The 23,244-nt window shown below is 34.9% G+C and overlaps 2 protein-coding genes across 2 annotated transcripts; both read right to left on the bottom strand.

Moving 5' to 3' along the window:
• Positions 1-3,403: 3,403 nt before the first annotated feature.
• On the bottom strand, positions 3,404-5,041 carry LOC131051686 (probable ascorbate-specific transmembrane electron transporter 1). Its single transcript, XM_057986284.2, has 4 exons — positions 4,662-5,041; positions 4,313-4,361; positions 4,030-4,229; positions 3,404-3,921 (listed from the first exon to the last, which is right to left on the bottom strand). The coding sequence occupies exons 1-4, from the start codon at positions 4,812-4,814 to the stop codon at positions 3,646-3,648; spliced, it is 678 nt and encodes a 225-aa protein (XP_057842267.2). The 5' UTR covers positions 4,815-5,041; the 3' UTR covers positions 3,404-3,645.
• Positions 5,042-7,012: 1,971 nt separating this feature from the next.
• LOC131051683 (probable ascorbate-specific transmembrane electron transporter 2) lies at positions 7,013-8,588 on the bottom strand. Its single transcript, XM_057986281.2, has 4 exons — positions 8,248-8,588; positions 7,911-7,959; positions 7,625-7,824; positions 7,013-7,527 (listed from the first exon to the last, which is right to left on the bottom strand). The coding sequence occupies exons 1-4, from the start codon at positions 8,398-8,400 to the stop codon at positions 7,258-7,260; spliced, it is 672 nt and encodes a 223-aa protein (XP_057842264.2). The 5' UTR covers positions 8,401-8,588; the 3' UTR covers positions 7,013-7,257.
• Positions 8,589-23,244: the final 14,656 nt, after the last annotated feature.

The raw sequence follows: 23,244 nt of genomic DNA, 5'->3' as shown, positions 1-23,244 counted from the left end.
CAAAAAAATCATGCAATGATCTTGAAATTAGACATGATGAAAGCTTATGATAGATTAGAATGGGGTGCCCTTACTGCGGTTCTTCTTAAGTTTGGTTTTGGGCAGAAATGGGTCAAGTGGATTTTTTCTTGTATATCATCTGCTAGATTTTCAGTTCTTCTAAATGGATCCCCTTATGGTTTCTTCTCTTCATCTAGGGGGATCCGCCAAGGGGATCCTTTGTCCCCTTTGTTGTTTATCATCCTAGCTGAAGCTCTTATATTCAAGGTGCTAGGACTTTGGGGTCTTGGAAGGGTGTTAAGATTGCCAATATTTCTAATTCCTTTTCCCATTGTTTTTTTGCAGATGACACCTTTCTTTTTGGTCAGGCTTCCTTCTCTGAGGCAAAAGTTATTCATACTAAATTATCTCTAGGTACTTTGCTTTTTCTGGTCAGAAGGTGAATAAGACTAAATATAAGGTTTTCTTTTTTAACACTCCTTTAGTTCGAAATAAACTTCAAGCTTTTTTGGGGTTATGACATTGGGGTCCTCCCCTGTAAATACTTGGGTGTCCCCTTTTTGTGGGTTCTGACAATCATGGCTTTTGGGATAAGGTGGTCTCTTCGGTTTCTTCCCATATCTTTTCTTGGAATCACAAATGGTTAACTCTTCCCGACAAATTGATTCTGATTAAATATGCTTTAATTATTGTACCCATTTATCTAATGTCTGTTCTTAAAACTCCTAAATCTGCAACTGATAAATTTCAGTCTATTGCTAGATCTTTCTTATGAAATGATAATAAGAGCAATAAATCTAAACTCCCTCTTCTTGCTTGGGATAAAGTTTGTCTTCCTAAGGAGGAGGGAGGTGTTGGTGTTAGAGATTTATCTAAACAAAACTTTGCGTTGGGTGCTAAGCTAATCTGGAAATTGTATAAAGAACCTTTCAATCCATGGGTTAGAATTGTGCATGCTAAGTATATGCCCAGGGGTTCCATATAAAGCATTTTTACGACCTCTTCTCTTCCAAAAGGCTCCTCTATTTGGAATTTTGTGGTTAATTGTCAAACTATCATTCTTCCTCATCTTTCTTGGCTTATCCACAATGGTTCTATTTAGCTAGATTTTGGGATGATGTATGGAATGGTCATCCTGCTTTAATAAGTATTAGAGATTGGTCCCCTATTATATATCACTTAGTTGTGATATGGGTTGTGTTTGTTTCAGATTACTTTGAGGTGGATTTATCTGGGCCATATCTTGTGGCCAAATGGAAAAGTATTGATTTTCTTGATGTGGATAGCTCTCTCAAATCTGCATATGTTTATGAAATACAGAAACGTATAATTGTTTATTAGGATGTGGATGATGAGATACTCTAGAATAAATCTTCCACTAGTTCTTACAATGTTGGGGAAGGTTATAAATCTTTGTTGGCCCCTCCCCTGATCCTCCATGGTCTTCTAAATTATTTTGGCATGTTGCTTGTCTTCCTAAAGCTAGTGCATTTGCTTGGCTGGTTGTTCATGATAGGGTTTTTACTGGTATGAGATTAGATAGAATTGGGATCACTATTGTTTTTCCATGTTTGTTCTGTGGATCTGCTTTAGAATCTTCTTCTCATCTTTTCTTGCATTGTGATTTTGCTTCTGATTGCTAGTACTGGCTCTTCAATAAATTGGGGTGGGCTTCGGTTATTTGTTCGGATTTGTTGTCTCAGTTTAGATCATGGCCTACTCTATTTTCCTCTTCTTTCTTTGCTTCCTTGTGGCTAGTGGCTCCTTCAATTCTTATTTGGATATTTGGCTGGAAAGGAATAATAGAATCTTTTGTAAGAAGTCCTCTCTATTTGAGGTTTTGGATAAAATTGAGGCTTCAATTTCCGAAGTTGTTTTATCTTATATCTATAAGAATCTTGTTGGTTTAACCACTTTTACTCATTGGGACAACATGATTTCTCGCTCTTGGCATGCTTTTAAGACACTGCCTACTCATGGTTCTGTTTGTAATGATGATTCTTCTATCATAAAAAGGAATAATGCTAAATGGTATCCTCCTCCTCTTTCTAAGTTTAAGCTTAATTATGATGGTTCTACTAGGGGAAATCCTGGCATGGCTGGATCAAGTTATGTTATTTTTTATCATGAAGCTAATATTATTATGGCCAGCTACCATGAGGTTGGGATTCAAACAAATAATTATGTTGAATTCCAAGCTTTGTCTTTGGGCTTGGATATGGCCATTTCTTTGGGCATAAAAGATATTGTTATTGAAGGTGACTCAATGATTGTTTTTTCTACTGTCACCAAAAGGAAATGTCATGCTTGGCATCTTCAGTACTTGTTATCTAAAATTTTGCAGCAACTGGCTTTCTTTACTTCATTTACTATTGCTCATTGCTACAGAGAGATTAATAAAGTGGTTGATTTCTTAGCCAACTTGGCTATTGATTTTCATGCCAATCATATGATAATATCAGCTTCGGAGATTCCTTCTCATATATGTATGAGAATCTGTCGTGTTGATTTATGAATCATATAATTATGCTTGAGAAATTTGATTGTGCTCAAACTTGGTTAAGTGGTTAGTTTTGTTTGAGGATTTGGTTATGTTGTTTTCAGCATTATTTTCATTATTCTTGGATACTACAAATTATTTTCATTATTCTTGGATACTACAGATTATTTTCTTGCAGGTCTCTGAAGGCACCGTGTGGTGGGTAAGATGATTTTCTTTTATGATTTTATTCTCTATGCTATTGACGGCTATTTCTCCTAGTCTTGTGGTTTTGCAGATTTTGTGAACAGATTTGGCTACTGTGAACAAGGTTCCTTGTGGGGGTTGGCTTATTTCTTATTGTAATCTTCATGTGTTTCATGGGGGGGAGTTAATTTGATGTTTGGTTGGGTAGTATTAGGTTCCTTCTTGAACTACAACCGAAGGTTTTCTTCGGATTCTTTCCTACTGATATGCCCTCCTGAATCCAAATTTTGTACTCAAATTTTTTTTATTAATAAAATGTTCAATGACTGCCACTTTTATTGAAAAAAAGAAAAACACTAAACTAGATGACAAGCAGATTCACTATCAATTTTAGGTATTGCTGAATTTGGCCGATGTTCTTTCTATTTAGTCTTAGTGTCATAATTAAGATATGCTTTTCCCCCAATTTAAAAAATACAAGAGGGACCAAAAAACCGTTTCAGACTTTCTGTGCTGGCGAGTTTATAACCATAGTACTTCATTAAAAAAAAATTAATAATACAATTGTAATTAGCACAGAGAGACAAATATCTCTAAGGATTCTACTTCATTTGTTCTTTACCTAAAGTTTACATATTATGTATAACTAAAAGAGATGATCAAAACTGTAAGAAGTAAACCAAGTTATGAATTTATACATGAGGACCAGAAGAGAGGTTAAATTCATGAGGACCAGAAGAGAGGTCTCCGATATTCTTAAATATAATAAGGAAAACAGGCGTCCAACTGGAAATAATAATGTTATCCTGGGTTCAATGGAGTTATATACCACAGCCCCAGGTGAATATAGAGCTATGTATAGAGGAGCTCTGGTTTGTATATGATATATATCTTTAACAATGCAAAGAAAGACCTTGAGGAAACCAGGAAGCCTACTTCAATTCCGATTTTGCTTTGTATTACCCTCGTGGTAGAATGGTGGATAGAACGACCAACATGGCAAATATGAGTATAATAATAGCGGTAGAGTTGACAAGTATAGCCTCTGAACTGAATTGATCTAACGGCATCTTTGAATTCTCTTCAAATGTAAGTTTCTCCAGAATTCCTGTCTCTGCTGCTGCAATTGCCATTGCATACAGGAAAAGCCCAAAAAACAAGTGCCAAGGAAGTATTCTTTCTCTTCTGTTCTTTGATGCGCCAGGGTACAGGAATGCTATAAATCCCACTACCCACTTCACAGAAATCAACAAAAACAGAAAATAAGTTCAGAGGAGGAGTTATTACTTTATCAATTACAGAAAACTTAATCCAACCTAGAATTTAATGAGAAATCAAGATACCTGCAGGCCAAACAAAGAGATGGCACTAATCCCCAGCCAGGAATGCAAGCTGTACAGATTCTTAATATGGCTTTCGTTGTGGAATTTAAAGACTGCATATATCCCAATGGCACCCAGGATGATTGCAAGGCCCAGAAGGGTTAAATGGACCAATTTCTGACGATCCTTTTTCACAGGAACTATTTTGTAAGATAAAATACCTGTACAGAAACAGAACATATGACCTAACCTTGATTTCAGATCATATCACTTATTAAGAAAGGAGCAGAGTGGCTGGATTTACCTTGGCTGGCTACAAATATGAATCCAACAAACATGAAAAGTGGATGCAACTGCACAGTGTTTCAAATAGTTAGGAATAGATGATGTAAAAATCCAATTGTACACCAAACTAATCTTAACAAGAAACATAAAGACAGGGTATCCTGGCTGTGAAAAAAAGAGATAAAAGGTATATATATATACAGCAGTCACCACCCAGATCATGAAAGCTTAGATTAAACCCATCAGACAAAGCTATTAAGGACTTTTAGATCTATACCCTTAGAAACATAGTCTAAAAGTCATCTCATATTGAAAGATTATGAATAACATAGCAGGTGAAAAAGTGGGTTTAGAGACAGGATGCTTACATTGAAAATACGCTGTTTGTTTACATCGTGGAAGGCCAATCCTCCACGATAGTGGAGAACCCAATAAAACAACAGTATACAAGCCGTTACTCCAAAAAGCTGAACAAGCAAAATGACCGGCCTGCTTGTGATACCAAAGCGATTGCTATCCATTTCTAAGGTGACCTTCCTCTCCGGACCAGATATTTCTGCTCTCCCTTATCTTGACAAATCTCAAAGAAAACTTGCTATTAAAGGTCTAAAGGTCCTGCTTTATAAAATCCAGAAATAACACACCCTCAAAAATAAGATAACAAAACTTTATACAATCTGTAAGCTCCTCTACACAAAGAGTTAATGACCTCTTCATGTCTTTATCAGTCTCCCCATTGAACATTTCTTCCCTTTTTACAATCAAGCATCCCTAAAAACTTTGCTAGCTTTAAACAAATGCTGTTAAACATAGACTTGAACTGTCAAAGTGTCCATTCTATGGTGTACCTTGTAGATTTGTAATGTGTATAACAAATTTAGCATATTATTATGACTTAAATTTTTGTTATATTTAATTAGTATAGCTCTATAAAAAAATTTATGTAAATAATATTCATAAATATCATTATTAAGGCACTTAAGACAAATCAAATATAATTTCTCTATTTTAAAAATAAATCAAATCTATTTTCTGCTTTATAATATGGGTATGATTTTTTTAGAAACGAATCAAGTTCAATTTTTGTTTTTCTTGGAGGGATTGTGATTTTGTTCACAAAAGAAGATATCTAAATTTTTTTGTTGGGGACCTAAATTTGATGGTTGATTAACTGTAATTATAAATTTTTATCATAAAATATAATTAAAGTTTTAGAAAGAGCATATTAAATGAGACAATATTAAAATTTGTATAAAATCATGGTAAAAATATATATCTAATCTTGATGTGGCATTTGCCTGCCAGCAATCTTGCACAACCAAAAAGAGTTGCTTTTTTCTTTAATTTAAATTTTGTTGTGGAACATTTAATGGTGCATTATACCTCAATTTTGAATTTCCAAGCCCCATTTTGGAGAGATGCTCTTTTCCAGGCCTTGAAAATTGGTAGAAGATGGACTGATGAGAAGATGAAATAAATATGGAGGATTACAATTCTAAAAATTGAAATTTTGAAAGAAGAGGTTTTGTAAGAAGTTTTACAATGCCCATAGAATAAAAAAGAGATATAAAAAATACAGAAACATTTTCAAAGCCTAAGATTGAAGATTGCAAGAGCAAGCTGAAAATTGCAAAATGGGGATGGAGGTAGAAGAATGCCAATGTCCATATTATTAAATTTCAATAGAAAGAAATGATTGGGATTGGGTGTGTATTGCTGAAATCTGAAAGCATAATTTCAGCTTTTTAATGGGTTTTCTGGTGTTTCTAATATAAAATAAAGCATATTATTGATATCAGGAAAAATTGTGTACATGTAAATCTATAGATGAAGGTGAGAGAGTTCATTATATAAATTTTTAGAGTGAAAAAACTTCACTTGCTTGATCAATTCAAATTATGAAAGGTTGTCAGTGAAAAGTTTTAATTATCCAAGTTTTCATGCTTGACTCATTTCAATATTAAGATGAGATTCTTTCCTTTAAGAGTTGGTTGTTTGAGTATTGAATTCATTTAATTGTTGGAAGTGGTTTTGCAAGGGTTTTTCCATGACGGAATGTTGGTTTACAATTGTACACATGTTTGCAAAATAGAGATAAATCTGAAATCAATAAAATCATTGTGAGTTTAGTTACATATAATTTGTTTTCATTATGAAAATATGAGATGGGTGGAAGCTGCAAGAATTGGCTGCCTTTAAATGGGTACCTGATCTTTGATTTGCATCAATGATATACTTTTTTCAAAATAAAATATATTTTCATATTTGAAAGACAATGTTGAATAGATAGCCATCACCAAAAAACTAATCTGAAAAGAAGGATGAACTGTCAACTTTAGGCCTTTCTGACTTTGACCAATATTCTATATATTTAATCTTAATTTATTATTAATATATATTTTCCCAATTAAAAAATATACAAAACCATCCAAAAAACCATGTGAACCTGTTATGTCAAGGAGTTCATAATCATATTATTTCACAAAAATTATAAGATTTGAATTAATATAGAAAAAGAGTTCAGTATTTCTAATGATTCTACTTCATGTTATTCTTTGTCTAGAATTTATGTATCATAGATAAATAGAACTGTAAAAATATAATCAAATTTTGAGTTTGTATACAAGAATCAATAGAAAGGTCTACAATATTGTACTTAGTCTTCTTTTTACCTAGAATACATATATAATAGATAAACAAAACTGTAAAATCAAATAAAGAAATTATACATGAGGACCAGTAGAGAGGTCTCCAATATTATTAAAAGAAACAAGGAAAACAGGTGTTCAATATATTTGAAGGATAAAGGATACTGGGTGAATAGAGAGTTATGTACCACAGCCCCAGCTAAATATAGCTATGTACAGAGGAGCTCTGGTTAGTACATGATACATATCTATGACAATGCAAAGAAAGACCTTGAGAAAACAAGGAAGCCTACTTCAATTCCAAATTTACTCTGTATTATTCTCGTGGTAGAATGGTGGATAGAACGACCAACATGGCAAATATGAGTATAACAATAGCGGTAGAGTTGACAAGCATAGCCTCTGAACTGAATCGATTCAACCCTTTAAACTCTTCAAATGTAAGTTTCTCCAGAATTCCTGTCTCTACTGTTACAATTGCCATTACATACAGGAAAAGCCCAAAAAACAAGTGCCAAGGAACTATTCTAGCTCTTCTGTTCTTTGATGCGCCAGGGTAGAGAAATGATATGAATCCCACAACCCACTTCACAGAAATTAACAAAAACAGAAAATAAGTTCGGAGAAAGAAATCTTACAGAAAACTTAATCCAACCCAGAAATCAATGAGAAATCAAGAATACCTGCAGGCCAAACAAAGAGATGACACTAATCCCCAGCCAGGAATGCAAGCTATACATATCCTTAAAATGGCTTTCATTGTGGAATTTAAAGACTGCATATATCCCAATGGCACCCAGGATGATTGCAAGGCCTAGAAGGGTTAAATGGACCAATTTCTGGCGATCCTTTTTCACAGGAACTATTTTGTAAGATAAAATACCTGTACAGAAACAAACCGTGTGACTTAAGCTTGTTTTCAGATCATATTACTTATTAAGAAATGAGAAGCAGAGTAGCTGGATTTACCTTGGCTGGCTAGAAAAATGAAGCCAACAAACATGAAAACCGGATGCAACTGCACAGTGTTTCAAATAGTTAAGAACATATGCTAGAGAAATCCAATTATATTCCAAACTAATCTTAACAAGAAGCATAAAAACAGGGTATCCTGGCTGTGAAAGAGAGAAAAAATACAGCAGCATCATCACCCTGATCATGAAAGCTTAGATTGAGCACCTCAGACAAAGCTCTAATATAATTTTAGATCTACACCCCCAGAATTTTTTTCTAAAAGTCATCTAATATTGAAAGAATCTGAATAACAGAGGAGGTGAAAAAGTGGGTGAAGAGAGAGGATGCTAACATTGAATATACGCTGTTTTTTTTCAGAGTGGAAGGCCAATCCTCCACCATAGTGGAGAACCCAATAAAGCACCAGCATACAAGCTGTTACTCCAAAAACCTGAACAAGCAAAATGACTGGCCCGGCTGTGATACCAAAGCGTCTGCTATCCATTTCTAAGGTGACCTCCTTCTCCAGACCAGTTATTTCTGCTCTTCCTTCACAAATCTCAAAGAAAACTTGTTACTAAATGCCCTTTATCTAGTCTAAAAGCTAACAGAACAATGTCACTATCAGTTCCCCCATTGGACATATCTTCCCTTTTTATAATCAAGCATCCCTAATAACTTTGGTAGCTAAAAACAAATTGTGAAATAGATTGTAGTAACCCACCATGATTAACTCAACAAAATTGAGTATTCTATTTTTTTTTGTGTGTGTGTTTAATTTAATCATTATGTTTTATTCAATTGCATACTCTGGGCATCCATCCATTTGGATTAGGCATTCATCCATCCAGGATGAGCATCTAACCATACAGGACATAAGATTCCATCTATCCAATACGGGATAAGCATCTACCCATACGGGGTAGGCATCTACCCATACGGAATAGGAGGTGCTCTGGCCAGAGACTTAGACTCATAAGGACCATTCGGGTCCTGAGCCACTCACTAAGTACTGCACTCTTCTAATAGAAGTGCACCGAGGTCGCCGTCCTTAGGAGTAATTAAATAATACAAGCTTGAATTCCGCCTCGGAATTTGGCTTAAAGCCTCGAGAAGTCAAGCGAATCCATACGGGATTCCTTCCGAGTATGCATTGAATTTTTTTTTCCAATTTAATTATCTTATCTTTCAAATAGGATTCTTACTCAACCAAGCCTGGACCCCACCCACGAACGCCTGAGTACGAGGGACAACTCCGTCCCAAGACTGCCTACATACCCGCTTCGGCACGGGATCAAGGCGTAAAGTATGTAGTTCTATTTTCTACTCTATAGTTTGATGTAAACTGATTAGTGGGTACGCAACCCTTTCTAGGGTCAATGTCCCAGACAGTTTCTCTGCGGTTGCTACCCACGATGGTAGTGCTTAAGCAAAGGCTCAAGATGGCCTATTGCTTGTGGCCTAAAACAACTAGATCCTAATTCTTATCATAAGCATCACCCTTGACCAATTGCCAATCGACAACAATATCTCTTCAAAAATTAATTCCATAAAAACACTTTTACTTAACCAATCCTAAAGGGGGGGTTTACTATGGTTTCTCTCAACGGATGAAAAATCATTTAAAAATTATCTTATTAGATTATCGATCCAAAGGGGATTACCCGCCCTTTGGATTTTAACTTCCAAGTGTCCCTTATTACTCCCCGACGATTTATAGGGACGATGCCACAAACGTCGTTGATGTAGCTTTATTAGGCGTTAAGTGCAGTAGTTCAACAAGACGGCATTACCCGTAAGCGTGACCCAGAGGCACTGTATATACCGAACGCTACTTGGTTTTGGTTTTCCAACTTCCTTTGTTTAGTTTTCTTAACTAAGAGCTTATGACAACATCATGCTTGAAATGTAATTATGAAATGAATGTACATAACTTAAACATTGAGAACTTGATGACACTTAAATGCTATTTGATAAAGAGGAATACCATTCTTTTACAACTAAACAAATTAATACACGTATTGGCATGATAATGGTAATTATGAACTTACGTGCAATTGCATGAAGATAATGAATGGGAATTAATATAAAAGTGATGCAAAAATAGTGTCATTTACATACAAAATGGAGAAGTGTTTACTCCTAGTATAAGAATAATTAATTATAGAGTTATTGGCAATTAGTTCATGCTTTTGGCGATTTTGGATTGATCATAATATTAAGACTTAAAAGTTTAAGAAAGCCTAAAATTACCGCCCAAGAAATCAAATAAATTCTCAATGGATTGAGAGATCCCATTCTTTCACAAAAATCTGCTATACAATAATCTCTATTAGCTATTAAATTTTTCCTAAGTTTATTTTACTAACTTTTACATTTATTAACAATTTTTAACAATTAAACTAAAATTCTAATTACAAATGAAATCCATTAAAAAAAAAAATTAAAAAAATATATATATAAAAAAATAAATTAATTAATCCACGATTATGTTTTTGTTTGTTCAAGGCAATTTAAGAGGGAGGGTACGTGGGAGTGGGACCCACGGGTCCCATCGCCACTGTGGGTATGCGGAAGCAGCCTTGCAGTGGTGAGGGGACCCCGTGGTCCCCTCCACTCCCCTACGGCAGTTATAATAACCGCCGCCCCTGTACGCTCCCATCAGTCGTTTGATAACCATGCAAATTGCTATATGCACTTTAAATTATTTTTAACATTGGAATAATTTTAAAATGAATATAATGCAACATCAATATTTTAATTTTGAAGTAAATTCGATATAATTATAATGCACATTAATATATATTAACATTTGAAATAAACTTAATACATTATACATATATGATTTCATATTCCCTTACTAAATGATATATATATATATATAAACAAAAGAGAATAGATGATCAGATAATTGCTTTAGGTTGATTTTACAGTAAACAGGGGGGTAACATTTACAAAGAGGGAGAGAGAGCTTATCCCAGCATTCACAGGGAGGAAGTTTATTTCCAGATTTCATAGGGGAGTTGTTTATTCCTAGTATTTGCTTCCAGAATTTACAGGAGGATTCTATTCAACTAATACTCACAGAGAAGGTATATAACCAGACAATAGAAAAATATATATGAAATCAAATGAGATTATCACAGAGAATTTATTCATAGCGAAAACTATTCCTCCCTTTCAACTATTTTTTTCACAGAGAAGATATATAACCAGATAATAAAGAAATATATCACAGAGAATTTTTCACAACGAAAACTATTATTCTCAGAGAGATTTTATTAAAAAGATGAGATTCAGATTTCTATTTAAAAAAGAAACCAGAGAGATTTTATTAAAAAGATGAGATTCAGATTTCTATTCAAAAAAGAAACCAGAGAGATTTTATTAAAAAGATGAGATTCAGATTTCTATTCAAAAAAAAAAAAACCAAAGAGATTTTATTAAAAAGATGAGATTCAGATTTCTATTCAAAAAAGAAACCAGAGAGATTTTATTAAAAAGATGAGATTCAAATTTCTATTCAAAAAAGAAACCAGAGAGATTTTATTAAAAAGATGAGATTCAGATTTCTATTCAAAAAAGAAACCAGAGAGAGGAATTAGAGAAAGGAAATAAAGATTGATCTAATCTAATTCTCAGCAAGGAATAAGATGCATGATTCAAAATAAAATAAAATTGAATCAAAAGAATCTAGATACTTGAAATCGATGAAGAATCCCCTACGAATCCTTCAATTAACCTCCCTTGATCTTCAAACTTGAAAGAAATCCTCCAAAGAAATCTTAGCTATTTTCAAAAGAATGAAATATGACTACAAAAAAAAGAAATTTACTTGAGAGAAGAATTTCTTTATGGAATAACCAACTCCCATTTTTGAAAACTTGCATAACACTTATAAGAAACCATCTCTCTATTCCACTATCTATAATTTTAATTAAAAAAAAGATTCTTTCCCAATGTTGGACTTCATGCAAATTGATTAGACTTAGTGGGAGGAGTTACATGCAAGGTGGTGGAGAATCCTCTAGAAGCTTCTTATTCTTCCTACAACATGTGCCATAATTGGATGAGGAAAACTAAATAAATAATTAAGAAAAATGTATATTTTCCATGTGTGTGCTTTATTATTTTATCCTTTTATAATATTCATTCAATCATTTAGATAGTTTATCCAAAAATATAATAGAGTTTGTATTTTAAATCCAAAGTGATAAAGGAGGGTTGTGACATCCTCCCCCTCTCAATTTGTGCATCGTCCCGATGCACTTATTGAATGCATTCAAAAGAGTCTATAGTTTATGTTTAAAACAAAAAAGGAAACAACTGCTGCATCTCCTTAGTATCTTCCCACGTGGCATTCTTTTCATCATACTGGTCCCATTGCACTTTGCACTGATCAACCTCTCTGTTGCGCAACTAGCATTGGCGCCTCTCCAAGATTCTGAATGGCTCTATCATTATTCCTCCCATTTCCTGGACCTATAAAGCATCCCAATTCAAAATGTGTTTCTCATCAGGTACATACTTTTTAAGAAGAGATACATGGAAGACATCATAGATTTGACTCAACTGGGGAGGTAAGGCCAACCGGTATGCAACTAGATTAATCCTTCCCAATATTTCAAAGGGTCCAACATAACAAGGTGCAAGCTTAGTCTTTTTCCCAAATCTTATGGAACTCTTGTGTGGCCTAACCCTTAGGAAGACTTTCTCTCCTACCTCAAACTCCCTTGGTGTTCTGTTTTTGTCTGCATAACTTTTCTGCCTATCTGAGGCTTCCTTCAATCTTTGCCTAATTTCCTTGGTTTTCCTCTCCATCTCTTTGAACATCTCTGGTCCAACAATTATTCTATCTTCAAGACTATCCCAACTCAAAGGTGTTCGACATGGTCTACCATACAATGCTTCGAAGGGTGTCATTCCCAAAGATGTTTGATATGTATTATTGTAAGCAAATTCTACTAGAGGTAGATATTCTTCCCATTTCCTCTATTGTTCCATGCAATACATGCGAAGTAGGTCTTCCATAATCTGATTTGTCCTTTCTGTCTGACCATCAGTTTCAGGATGGTATGTCGTGCTAAAATTTAGTTGAGTTCCTAGAGCTGATTGAAGAGTGGTCCAAAACCTTGAAGTGAATCTAGCATCTCTATCTGATATGATTTTCTTTGGTATTCCATGCAACCTAAATATTTCCTTAACAAAGTGCCTAGCCAAGGTAGGTGCATCATCCGTCAGATTCCCTAGTATAAAGTGTGTCACCTTAGTGAGTTTGTCAATTACCACCATTATTGCATCATGCCTAGAAGGTGACATGGGTAACCCTTGCACAAAATCCATGCTAATAACTTCCCACTTGTGTTGAGGTACATCGTGCAATTGCAACAATCCGACTGGATGTCTATGTTCTGCCTTTACGCTTTGACACTCCAAACATTTAGCCACATACTTGACAATGTCGTTCTTCATCCCTTGCCAAAAGTATAACTTCTTTAGATCTACATAAAGTTTGTTAACTCATGGGTTCCCTGAATATGGGGCATTGTGAGCCTCCGACAAGACTACTTCCCTTAAGTTCCCTGAATTAGGAATATAGATTCTATTATTGTATCTGAGCAACCCATCTTCATCTAATGTATACCCTTCGATCTTAGGGTCGGTTGGATCGTATTCTAAAGTCAATTTGACTTGCTCATACCATGGGTCATGTCCTTGTTCATCCATTACTTGCCTTTTGAAAGAGGTTTTGAATGTTGCTATAGTCATCAAGTGTCTCCTCCTACTTAAGGCATCTGCCACCCTATTTTCTTTCCCCTTAATATATTCAATTTCAAAATCATATTCACTTAGGAACTCTAACCACCTTCTCTGTCTGGCATTTAAGTGGGGTTGGGTAAAGATGTACTTTAGTCCTTGATTATCTGACTTCAATTCAAAGGGCTTCCCTAGCAAGAAGTGTCTCCATTTTTGTAGGGCATGCACATTCGCTGCCAACTCTAAGTCGTGGGGTGCATAATTGACTTCATGAGTCTTTAGCTTTCTGGATTCGTAAGCTACTACCCCTTCATCTTGGACAAGTACTCCTCCTAAACCTTCAATAGAAGCATCGATTATTACTGTGAAGTGTCCATTCGGATCTGGTACCTTTAGAATGGGTGTTGAGGTTAGTTTTCCCTTCAAGATTTGGAATGCCTTATCACTTTGCTCGGTCCACACAAACCTTTTGCCCTTCCTTTGTAATGAGGTGATGGGGTTTGCTATCTTAGAGAATCCTTCCACAAACCTCCTATAGTAACCTGCTAGCCCCATAAAGCTTCTTACCTCTGAAACATTCTTAGGGATTGACCATTCTACTATTGCCTTTATTTTATCTAGATCAACTGCTATTCCTTCCTTTGATATTATATGCCCAAGATAGTGAATCTTTTCCTCAAAGAAGGCACATTTGGACAATTTCCCATATAACTTATGTTCTCTCAACCTTTGCAAAACAATTTGTAGGTGCACTAAATGTTCCTCTTCATTTCTAGAGTAAATCAATATGTCATCTAGAAATACGAAAACAAATTTATCCAAGTAGTCATGAAGTACACTATTCATTAGGTTCATAAATGCAGCTAGGGCGTTGGTTATACCAAAAGGAACTATTGTGAATTCATAATGCCCATATCTAGTCCTGAAAGTTGTTTTTGGAATGTCTTCCTCCTTAATTCTAATTTGATGGTACCCTGACCGGAGGTCTATCTTTGAGAAAACTGTTGTTCCTTTCATTTGGTCAAAAAGATCCTCTAGGCGAGGTAAGGGATACCTATTCTTTATGGTGACTTTTTTCAACATCCTATAGTCGATGCATAGCCTTAAGGTTCCATCCTTCTTCTTAACAAATAAGACTGGCGCTCCCCATGGTGATACACTTGGCCTTATTAATCCCTTAGCTAAGAGTTCCTCTAATTGCATTTTGAGCTCTTGTAATTCAGTTGTGTTCATACAGTAAGGTGCCCTTGATACTGGTTCAGCTCCTAGTAGTACTTCGATAGAAAAGTCAAACTTCCTCTTAAGGGGTAAACCGGGTAATTCTTCTGGAAAAACATCCTTAAATTCTTTTAAGAAAGGGGTATTTTCAAAGGTTGGTGTATTTTCCTCTTTTTCTTCATCAATTTCAACCATATAGATTTGGCCTCCTCTTCTTCTTTCCTTTTTTAATTGCATGGCTGATATGGTTTCTATATTAATGGGTTTAAACTTTCCTTGGATTTTGACCCTTTTCCCCCCATCATCCAAACATTCAACAACTTTGCTATAGCAATCCACATTAGCTTGATGGTCTATTAACCAACTCATTCCAATAATTACATCATATAATCCTAGGGTGCCACATAGAGATCTACCTTTGTTTCAAACTCAGGAAATTGTACCCTTGCCCTCGGTAAACACTTAGTTACTTCCCTAGTTGCCTTATCCCCATATTGAACCGTCCATGATGACTCCATTTGATTAAATTTTAATGCATATTTGCTTACTAATTCAGGTGAGATGAAACATTCAGATGATCTAGTGTCAATTAGGATTGAAATTGGTTGTTCAAATAGTGTACCTGTAGTTTCCACGAGAACATTTTGGTATCTTCCTCTTCGGTTCCTAACTGTTGCATGAATCCTTTGTTGGGGCCCTTGTCGGGTTTGATTGGCCCTAATTTGTCCTTGCATCCTAGGGCACTCTCTAGCAAAATGGTTTTCCCCACACATGAAGCATCCACCTAGAGGACCCCTCCTGCCTTGATTCCTAAGGGGGTCATTCCTTGTTTCATTGGCCCTGGGTGGATAAGTTATCCTGTTCTGCTGGTCATTCCTATTATAGTTGCCCCTGTTATTATTGCCCCTGTTATTATTACCCCTGTTATTATCATTTCCATTCCTCTGATATTGATTAGGCGGTGGCCTTCTTTCGGAAGAATTATTCCTCCGACCCTTGTTGAAATTAGTGTTTCCATTGAATTCCTGCTTCCTTTTAAATGAGTGGTTCCCATTATAGTTCTGCCCTGCTAGTGTTTGAATCTTCCTCTCTTGCCTTAGGGACTTTACAAGTACTTCATTCATGTTTCCGGGTCCATGCATGTCAACCTATGCCCCTATGTTGGTGTTTAGCCCCAAAATGAACTTCCTTGCTTGGCCTTCTTCATCTTTTTGGTACATAGGTACATATTTAAGCAACTTGGCGAACTTATCCCAATATTGTTTAACGGATAGGGGCCCTTGATGTAGATTATGAAATTCTGTCACCTTCTCATCAAAGAACAATTGAGGGAGCCACCTATCTCGGAAGTGGTGAACAAATTGATCCCATGTGACCGTATCCCTGCTATACCCATTTTGTTCCTTGGTGTTGGTCCACCAACTGGCTGCCTCCCCTGTGAGTTGATAGGAACCCCATAAAGCCTTGGTTGTTTCACTAAAATCTCTTAGCTCAAAATACTTTTCCATTTCATTTAGCCAATTCTCAGCCCCTTCACCAATTTGCCTCCCATTGAACTTAGGAGGGGTGATTTTCTTTAAGTCCTTGGAGAGCTCCAATATGTTATTTTCCTTTCTATTACCCATCACATTCCCTTGATTGCTACCAGGGTTTCCATTTTTGGTACCACTTCTATTTTCAAAGTCATTCTGCCTTTCTCTAAGGTCCTACATTGATTGTTCCAGGAAGTTGATCTTATCTCTTTGTTTGGTTAGAAGGTCGATTATAGCTTGGACCCCATCTTCATTATTTCCTAGATTGTGTCGATCCTCTTCATGGTCTTCCTCATGGTTTTCTTCATGGTTTTCTTCTCTTTGACTCCTTGTACGTCCTCCATTACCCCTTCCTCTTCCTCTTCCTCTTCCTCTTCCTCTTCCTCTAGCCATTCTAGGTTTTTACCTGAAAGTTAAATTATGTAGTTAGTTTTTGATTTAGGATTTTAAAAATTAATTTCTACCATTGCAAAACATTCCTTTAGTTGAATAAATTGAAGTGAGCAAAAGGCCTAGATTTGAACCTTTGCTCTGATACCACATGTAGTAACCCACCATGATTAACTCAACAAAATTGAGTTTTTTTGTTTTTTTTTTTTTTTGTGTTTAATTTAATCATTATGTTTTATTCAATTGCATACTCTAGGCATCCATCCATTTGGATTAGGCATTCATCCATCCGGGATGAGCATCTAACCATACGGGTTAGGCATTTGTCCATACGGGACATATGATTCCATCTATCCAATATGGGATAGGCATCTACCCATGCCGGATAGGAGGTGCTCTGGCCAGAGACTTAGACTCATCGGGACCATTCGGGACTTGAGCCACTCACTAAGTACTACACTCTTCTAACAGAAGTGCACCGAGGTCACCGTCCTTAGGAGTAATTAAATAATACAAGCTTGAATTCTGCCTCAAAATTTGGCTTAAAGCCTCGGGAAGTCAAGCGAATCCATACGGGATTCCTTCTGAGTATGCATTGAATTTCTTTTTCCAATTTAATTATCTTATCTTTCAAATAGGATTCTTACTCAACCAAGCCTGGACCCCACCCACGAATGCCTGAGTACGAGGGACAACTCCATCCCAAGACTGCCTACATACCCGCTTCGGCATGGGATCAAGGCGTAAAGTATGTAGTTCTATTTTCTACTCTATGGTTTGATGTAAACTGATTAGTGGGTACGCAACCCTTTCTAGGGTCAATGTCCCAGACAATTTCTCTGCGGTTGCTACCCATGATGGTAGCGCTTAAGCAAAGGCTCAAGATGACCTATTGCTTGTGGCCTAAAACAACTAGATCCTAATTCTTATCACAAGCATCACCCTTGACCAATTGCCAATCGACAACAATATCTCTTCAAAAATTAATTCCATAAAAGCACTTTTACTTAACCAATCCTAAAGGGGGGGTTTACTATGGTTTCTCTCAACGGATGAAAAATCATTTAAAAATTATCTTATTAGATTATTGATCCAAAGGGGATTACCCGCCCTTTGGATTTTAACTTCCAAGTGTCCCTTATTACTCCCCGACGATTTATAGGGACGATGCCACAGACGTCGTTGATGTAGCTTTATTAGGCGTTAAGTGCAGTAATTCAACACGACGGCATTACCCGTAAGCGTGACCCAGAGGCACTGTATATACCGAACGCTACTTGGTTTTGGTTTTCCAACTTCCTTTGTTTAGTTTTCTTAACTAAGAGCTTATGACAACATCATGCTTGAAATGTAATTATGAAATGAATGTACATAACTTAAACATTGCGAACTTGATGACACTTAAATGCTATTTGATAAAGAGGAATACCATTCTTTTACAACTAAACAAATTAATACACGTATTGGCATGATAATGGTAATTATGAACTTACGTGCAATTGCATGAAGATAATGAATGGGAATTAATATAAAAGTGATGCAAAAATAGTGTCATTTACATACAAAATGGAGAAGTGTTTACTCCTAGTGTAAGAATAATTAATTATAGAGTTACTGGCAATTAGTTCATGCTTTTGGCGATTTTGGATCGATCATAATATTAAGACTTAAAAGTTTAAGAAAACCTAAAATTACCACCCAAGAAATCAAATAAATTCTCAATGGATTGAGAGATCCCATTCTTTCACAAAAATCTGCTATACAATAATCTCTATTAACTATTAAATTTTTCCTAAGTTTATTTTACTAACTTTTACATTTATTAACAATTTTTAACAATTAAACTAAAATTCTAATTACAAATGAAATCCATTAAAAAAAAAAATTAAAAAAATATATATATAAAAAAATAAATTAATTAATCCACGATTATGTTTTTGTTTGTTCAAGGCAATTTAAGAGGGAGGGTACGTGGGAGTGGGACCCACGGGTCCCATCGCCACTGTGGGTATGCGGAAGCAGCCTTGCAGTGGTGAGGGGACCCCGTGGTCCCCTCCACTCCCTTGCGACAGTTATAATAACCGCCGCCCCCGTACGCTCCCGTCAGTCGTTTGATAACCGTGCAAATTGCTATATGCACTTTAAATTATTTTTAACATTGGAATAATTTTAAAATGAATATAATGCAACATCAATATTTTAATTTTGAAGTAAATTCGATATAATTATAATGCACATTAATATATATTAACATTTGAAATAAACTTAATACATTATACATATATGATTTCATATTCTCTTACTAAATGATATATATATAAAAACAAAAGAGAATAGATGATCAGATAATTGCTTTAGGTTGATTTTACAGTAAACAGGGGGGTAACATTTACAGAGAGAGAGAGAGAGAGAGAGAGAGAGAGCTTATCCCAGCATTCACAGGGAGGAAGTTTATTTCCAGATTTCACAAGGGAGTTGTTTATTCCCAATATTTGCTTCCAGAATTTACAGGAGGATTCTATTCAACTAATACTCACAGAGAGGGTATATAACCAGATAATAGAAAAATATATATGAAATCAAATGAGACTATCACAGCGAAAACTATTCCTCCCTTTCAACTATTTTTTTCACAGAGAGGATATATAACTAGATAATAAAGAAATATATCACAGAGAATTTTTCACAGCGAAAACTATTATTCTCAAGAGAGATTTTATTAAAAAGATGAGATTCAGATTTCTATTCAAAAAAAAACCAAAGAGATTTAATTAAAAAGATGAGATTCAAATTTCTATTCAAAAAAGAAACCAGGGAGATTTTATTAAAAAGATGAGATTCAAATTTCTATTCAAAAAAGAAACCAGAGAGATTTTATTAAAAAGATGAGATTCAGATTTCTATTCAAAAAAGAAAAACCAGAGAGATTTTATTAAAAAGATGAGATTCAGATTTCTATTCAAAAAAGAAACCAGAGAGATTTTATTAAAAAGATGAGATTCAGATTTCTATTCAAAAAAAAAACCAGAGAGAGGAATTAGAGAAAGGAATTAAAGATTGATCTAATCTAATCTAATTCTCAGCAAGGAATAAGATGCATGATTCAAAATAAAATAAAACTGAATCAAGAGAACCCGGATACTTGAAATCGATGAAGAATCCCCTACGAATCCTTCAATTAGCCTCCCTTGATCTTCAAACTTGAAAGAAATCCTCCAAAGAAATCTTAGCTATTTTCAAAAGAATGAAATATGACTACAAAAAAAAGAAATTTACTTGAGAGAAGAATTTCTTTATGGAATAACCAACTCCCATTTTTGAAAACTTGCATAACACTTATAAGAAACCATCCCTCTATTCCACTATCTATAATTTTAATTAAAAAAAAAGATTCTTTCCCAATTTTGGACTTCATGCAAATTGATTAGACTTAGTGGAAGGAGTTACATGCAAGGTGGTGGAGAATCCTCTAGAAGCTTCTTATTCTTCCTACAACATGTGCCATAATTGGATGAGGAAAACTAAATAAATAATTAAGAAAAATGTATATTTTCCATGTGTGTGCTTTATTATTTTATCTTTTTATGATATTCATTCAATCATTTAAATAGTTTATCCAAAAATATAATAGAGTTTGTATTTTAAATCCAAAAGTGATAAAGGAGGGTTGTGACATAGATAATGTCTTGGAACAGCCAGATGCAGCTAAATATTTGGAGGATAGTTGGAAAGGCTTGTATATACCAATGTCATTTCCCTTGAAGAAAGTTGTGGGCCTGCAATGGACGGTGAGTTATTAACTAAGGCAGTAAATTCGTCAATGTTGTGTTGTACCCTTGGTACTTTATAGACTGCTCTTTAACCATCCTATTGTCCTCTATAATGGGCTAGTCACACTTTCCTAATGCTTCAACAAAAGCATCCTTGGCCCCTTATTTCTGGATGTCCAGTCAACTAAAAGCCACAGGTTCATTTGTGCATCCAATAAGAGATGCAATTTAACCAACACCTAAAGCATGGGCTTTTCTTGCATGCCAAATATTGTCCTTCACTTTATAGAATTTTCTTATTTGATAAACAATTCAAAAGTTTTTGGTTTCAATAATTTGTAAGACAAAGTTTAGATTTTATTCATAGCTTGAGATAATATCATGTGATCCAGATCTTGATAAAAAAATGTCACTTTCGAAATGGATTATATCATGTGATCCAATATCATTAAAAAAAAAAAATAAAGCATAGAATTGATAAGTTGGATCTTGACTAAAAAAATGTTACTTTCGAAATGGATTATGTAGTGTCATCTTTCAACATTGATTTGAAACTCTTAAATAAATTATTCTAGAGAATCATGTGTACTACTAAAATAGAAAGAATCAATTTAACTGAGTATTATCAAAATATTGACAAATTAGATCATGGTGATTTGGATATATTATATTGATTGAACATTTTGTACTGTGGTAAATGGTCTTTCTATGGGTGGGAGATGTCAACAAGGTAAGAAGAGGATTGATCGTGTGGGCTAATGGCTTCCTCCTCCTCAAAGAGTGTTGAAGTCAAATATCATTGGTTCTTCTTGGGGAGATGTCAACAAGGTAAGCAGATGATTGATCATGTGGGCTAATGGCTTCCTCCTCCTCAAAGAGTGTTGAAGTCAAATACCGATGGTTCTTCTTGGGGGAATCTTGGGCCTGCAAGAGTAGATTGGATTGACCTAGAGATAGTTATTGTGGTGTTTTGTTTTTCTTTACCATTTATAAGGGGTCTCATATGAATAATCTCATTGAAGCTCTTTCTCTTTTATATGCTTTGGAAAAAGTGTGTGCCCTTGGTTGTCATAGGATTATTTGTGAGTCTAATTCTCAAGTGGTGGTTGACATATTGAATGGTTAGTGATTGGATGGAGTTACTTGGCACTTATGTTTAGTTGCTCAAAAGATTCTACACTTGAGTTCTTTGGAATGTGTTGCTTTTTATTATACACCTAGAGAGTGGAATACAGTAGCAAATTGCCTAGCTAAATGGGCATTTGAGCATATAGAGGGTTAGTATGTTGAGGATCTAAATCGTTTGCCTCCAAAATTTTCTCATGCATTGGAGGTTTCAGTTAGTGAGGATAGGAATGTTTAGCTGATTTTTGTTGTTGGGTTGGTTGTCTTTCCTATTACGTATTTCTCTTTTCTGAGTATCTAATTAATTTTATGTCTTCTTTTGAATTTTTTTTTGAAAAATTAGGTTAGGGTTAAGCATTTTTGTAAGATTTTGAGTTATGTGTGTATCATGTTGTAAAATTATGGAAAGTCCATGTGCTTTTTTCAAAATTTAAAATAGATTTAGGCAACGAGTTTGTTGTTAGAAGAAAAATAGATTAGTAAGTTATACAAAAAGAAATTATGGTGTTAAAAGTTGAATATGTTTACATGACTATATTTATTTTGAAAATTTATGCAATTTTTGTATAAAATTATATCTTATTTTGAGAATGTATATAAAAGTTGTGGCTTTCAAAAAATAAGGGTAAAAACCATTGAGAAATGATAGTGTGGTAATTGTTAGGTAGTGGTTTCAAAATTGATATGTAATGCCCTGCCAGGAAACCCCGAAGGGATAAGCCAAAATAACACAAGAATACAGTGCAAATTTTTTTTTTAAAGATACAACACATAAGAAGCAACATGATACCAAAGATTCAGATTACATAGCGGAAGACATCAACCAATCTCCTAAAGAGTTTCCCAACGAGATTACTTAATTTTCACAGTTCACTTAACTCATACAAGCTTTTCAATTTAAAATTACAAACCATACATCTACATTTTCTAATACACTAGGATTTCATCATAACATAAGAGATCATTCCAAGCATATTTAAATTCCTTAACAACAGCTAAGTATAAGTTATTACTCTAGGTTACATTCCTTCATATTCCAACATATTGCATTTTAAAAGACGATTACATACAAGCATCAACGGTGAATCTCATCTAAACCACTTATGCATTCGATCAACATGGCATTCAAGAAAGAACTGCATAAAAGCATTAAAAGCTAATTTCATTTATCCATTTAACCATTCTAACATGAGTTAATCATACATGATAAGCTGAATAAAGGAAACATAAGAGAATACACCACAAAACACCATAATGATCTCGGAGTTCACCCCTAAAGGGCTACATCTTCGGGTCTGCTCAACTGCAAGACCCCTCTGATAAATAATAAAGTTAAGAGTACAAGAGATTACACCATACTATCCAGCCATCAAGGCGATACATAAGCAATATACAAACGACCACACCGGTCAATAAATACATAAACGATCCTTACAAGGAACAGGATCCAGCTGAACATAATCAAGCTAATACAAAGGTCCAGAAGAGCATCCATAAAACGGAGCCATCACCACCCAAGGTCTAACATGAAACCGACACTCACAAGGGCAGCGACAA

This window comes from Cryptomeria japonica, chromosome 10 (assembly GCF_030272615.1).
Source record: "Cryptomeria japonica chromosome 10, Sugi_1.0, whole genome shotgun sequence".
NCBI lineage: Eukaryota > Viridiplantae > Streptophyta > Pinopsida > Cupressales > Cupressaceae > Cryptomeria > Cryptomeria japonica.
Note: the sequence above shows the minus strand (reverse complement) of the source record. Positions and strands in the feature narration are given on the sequence as shown.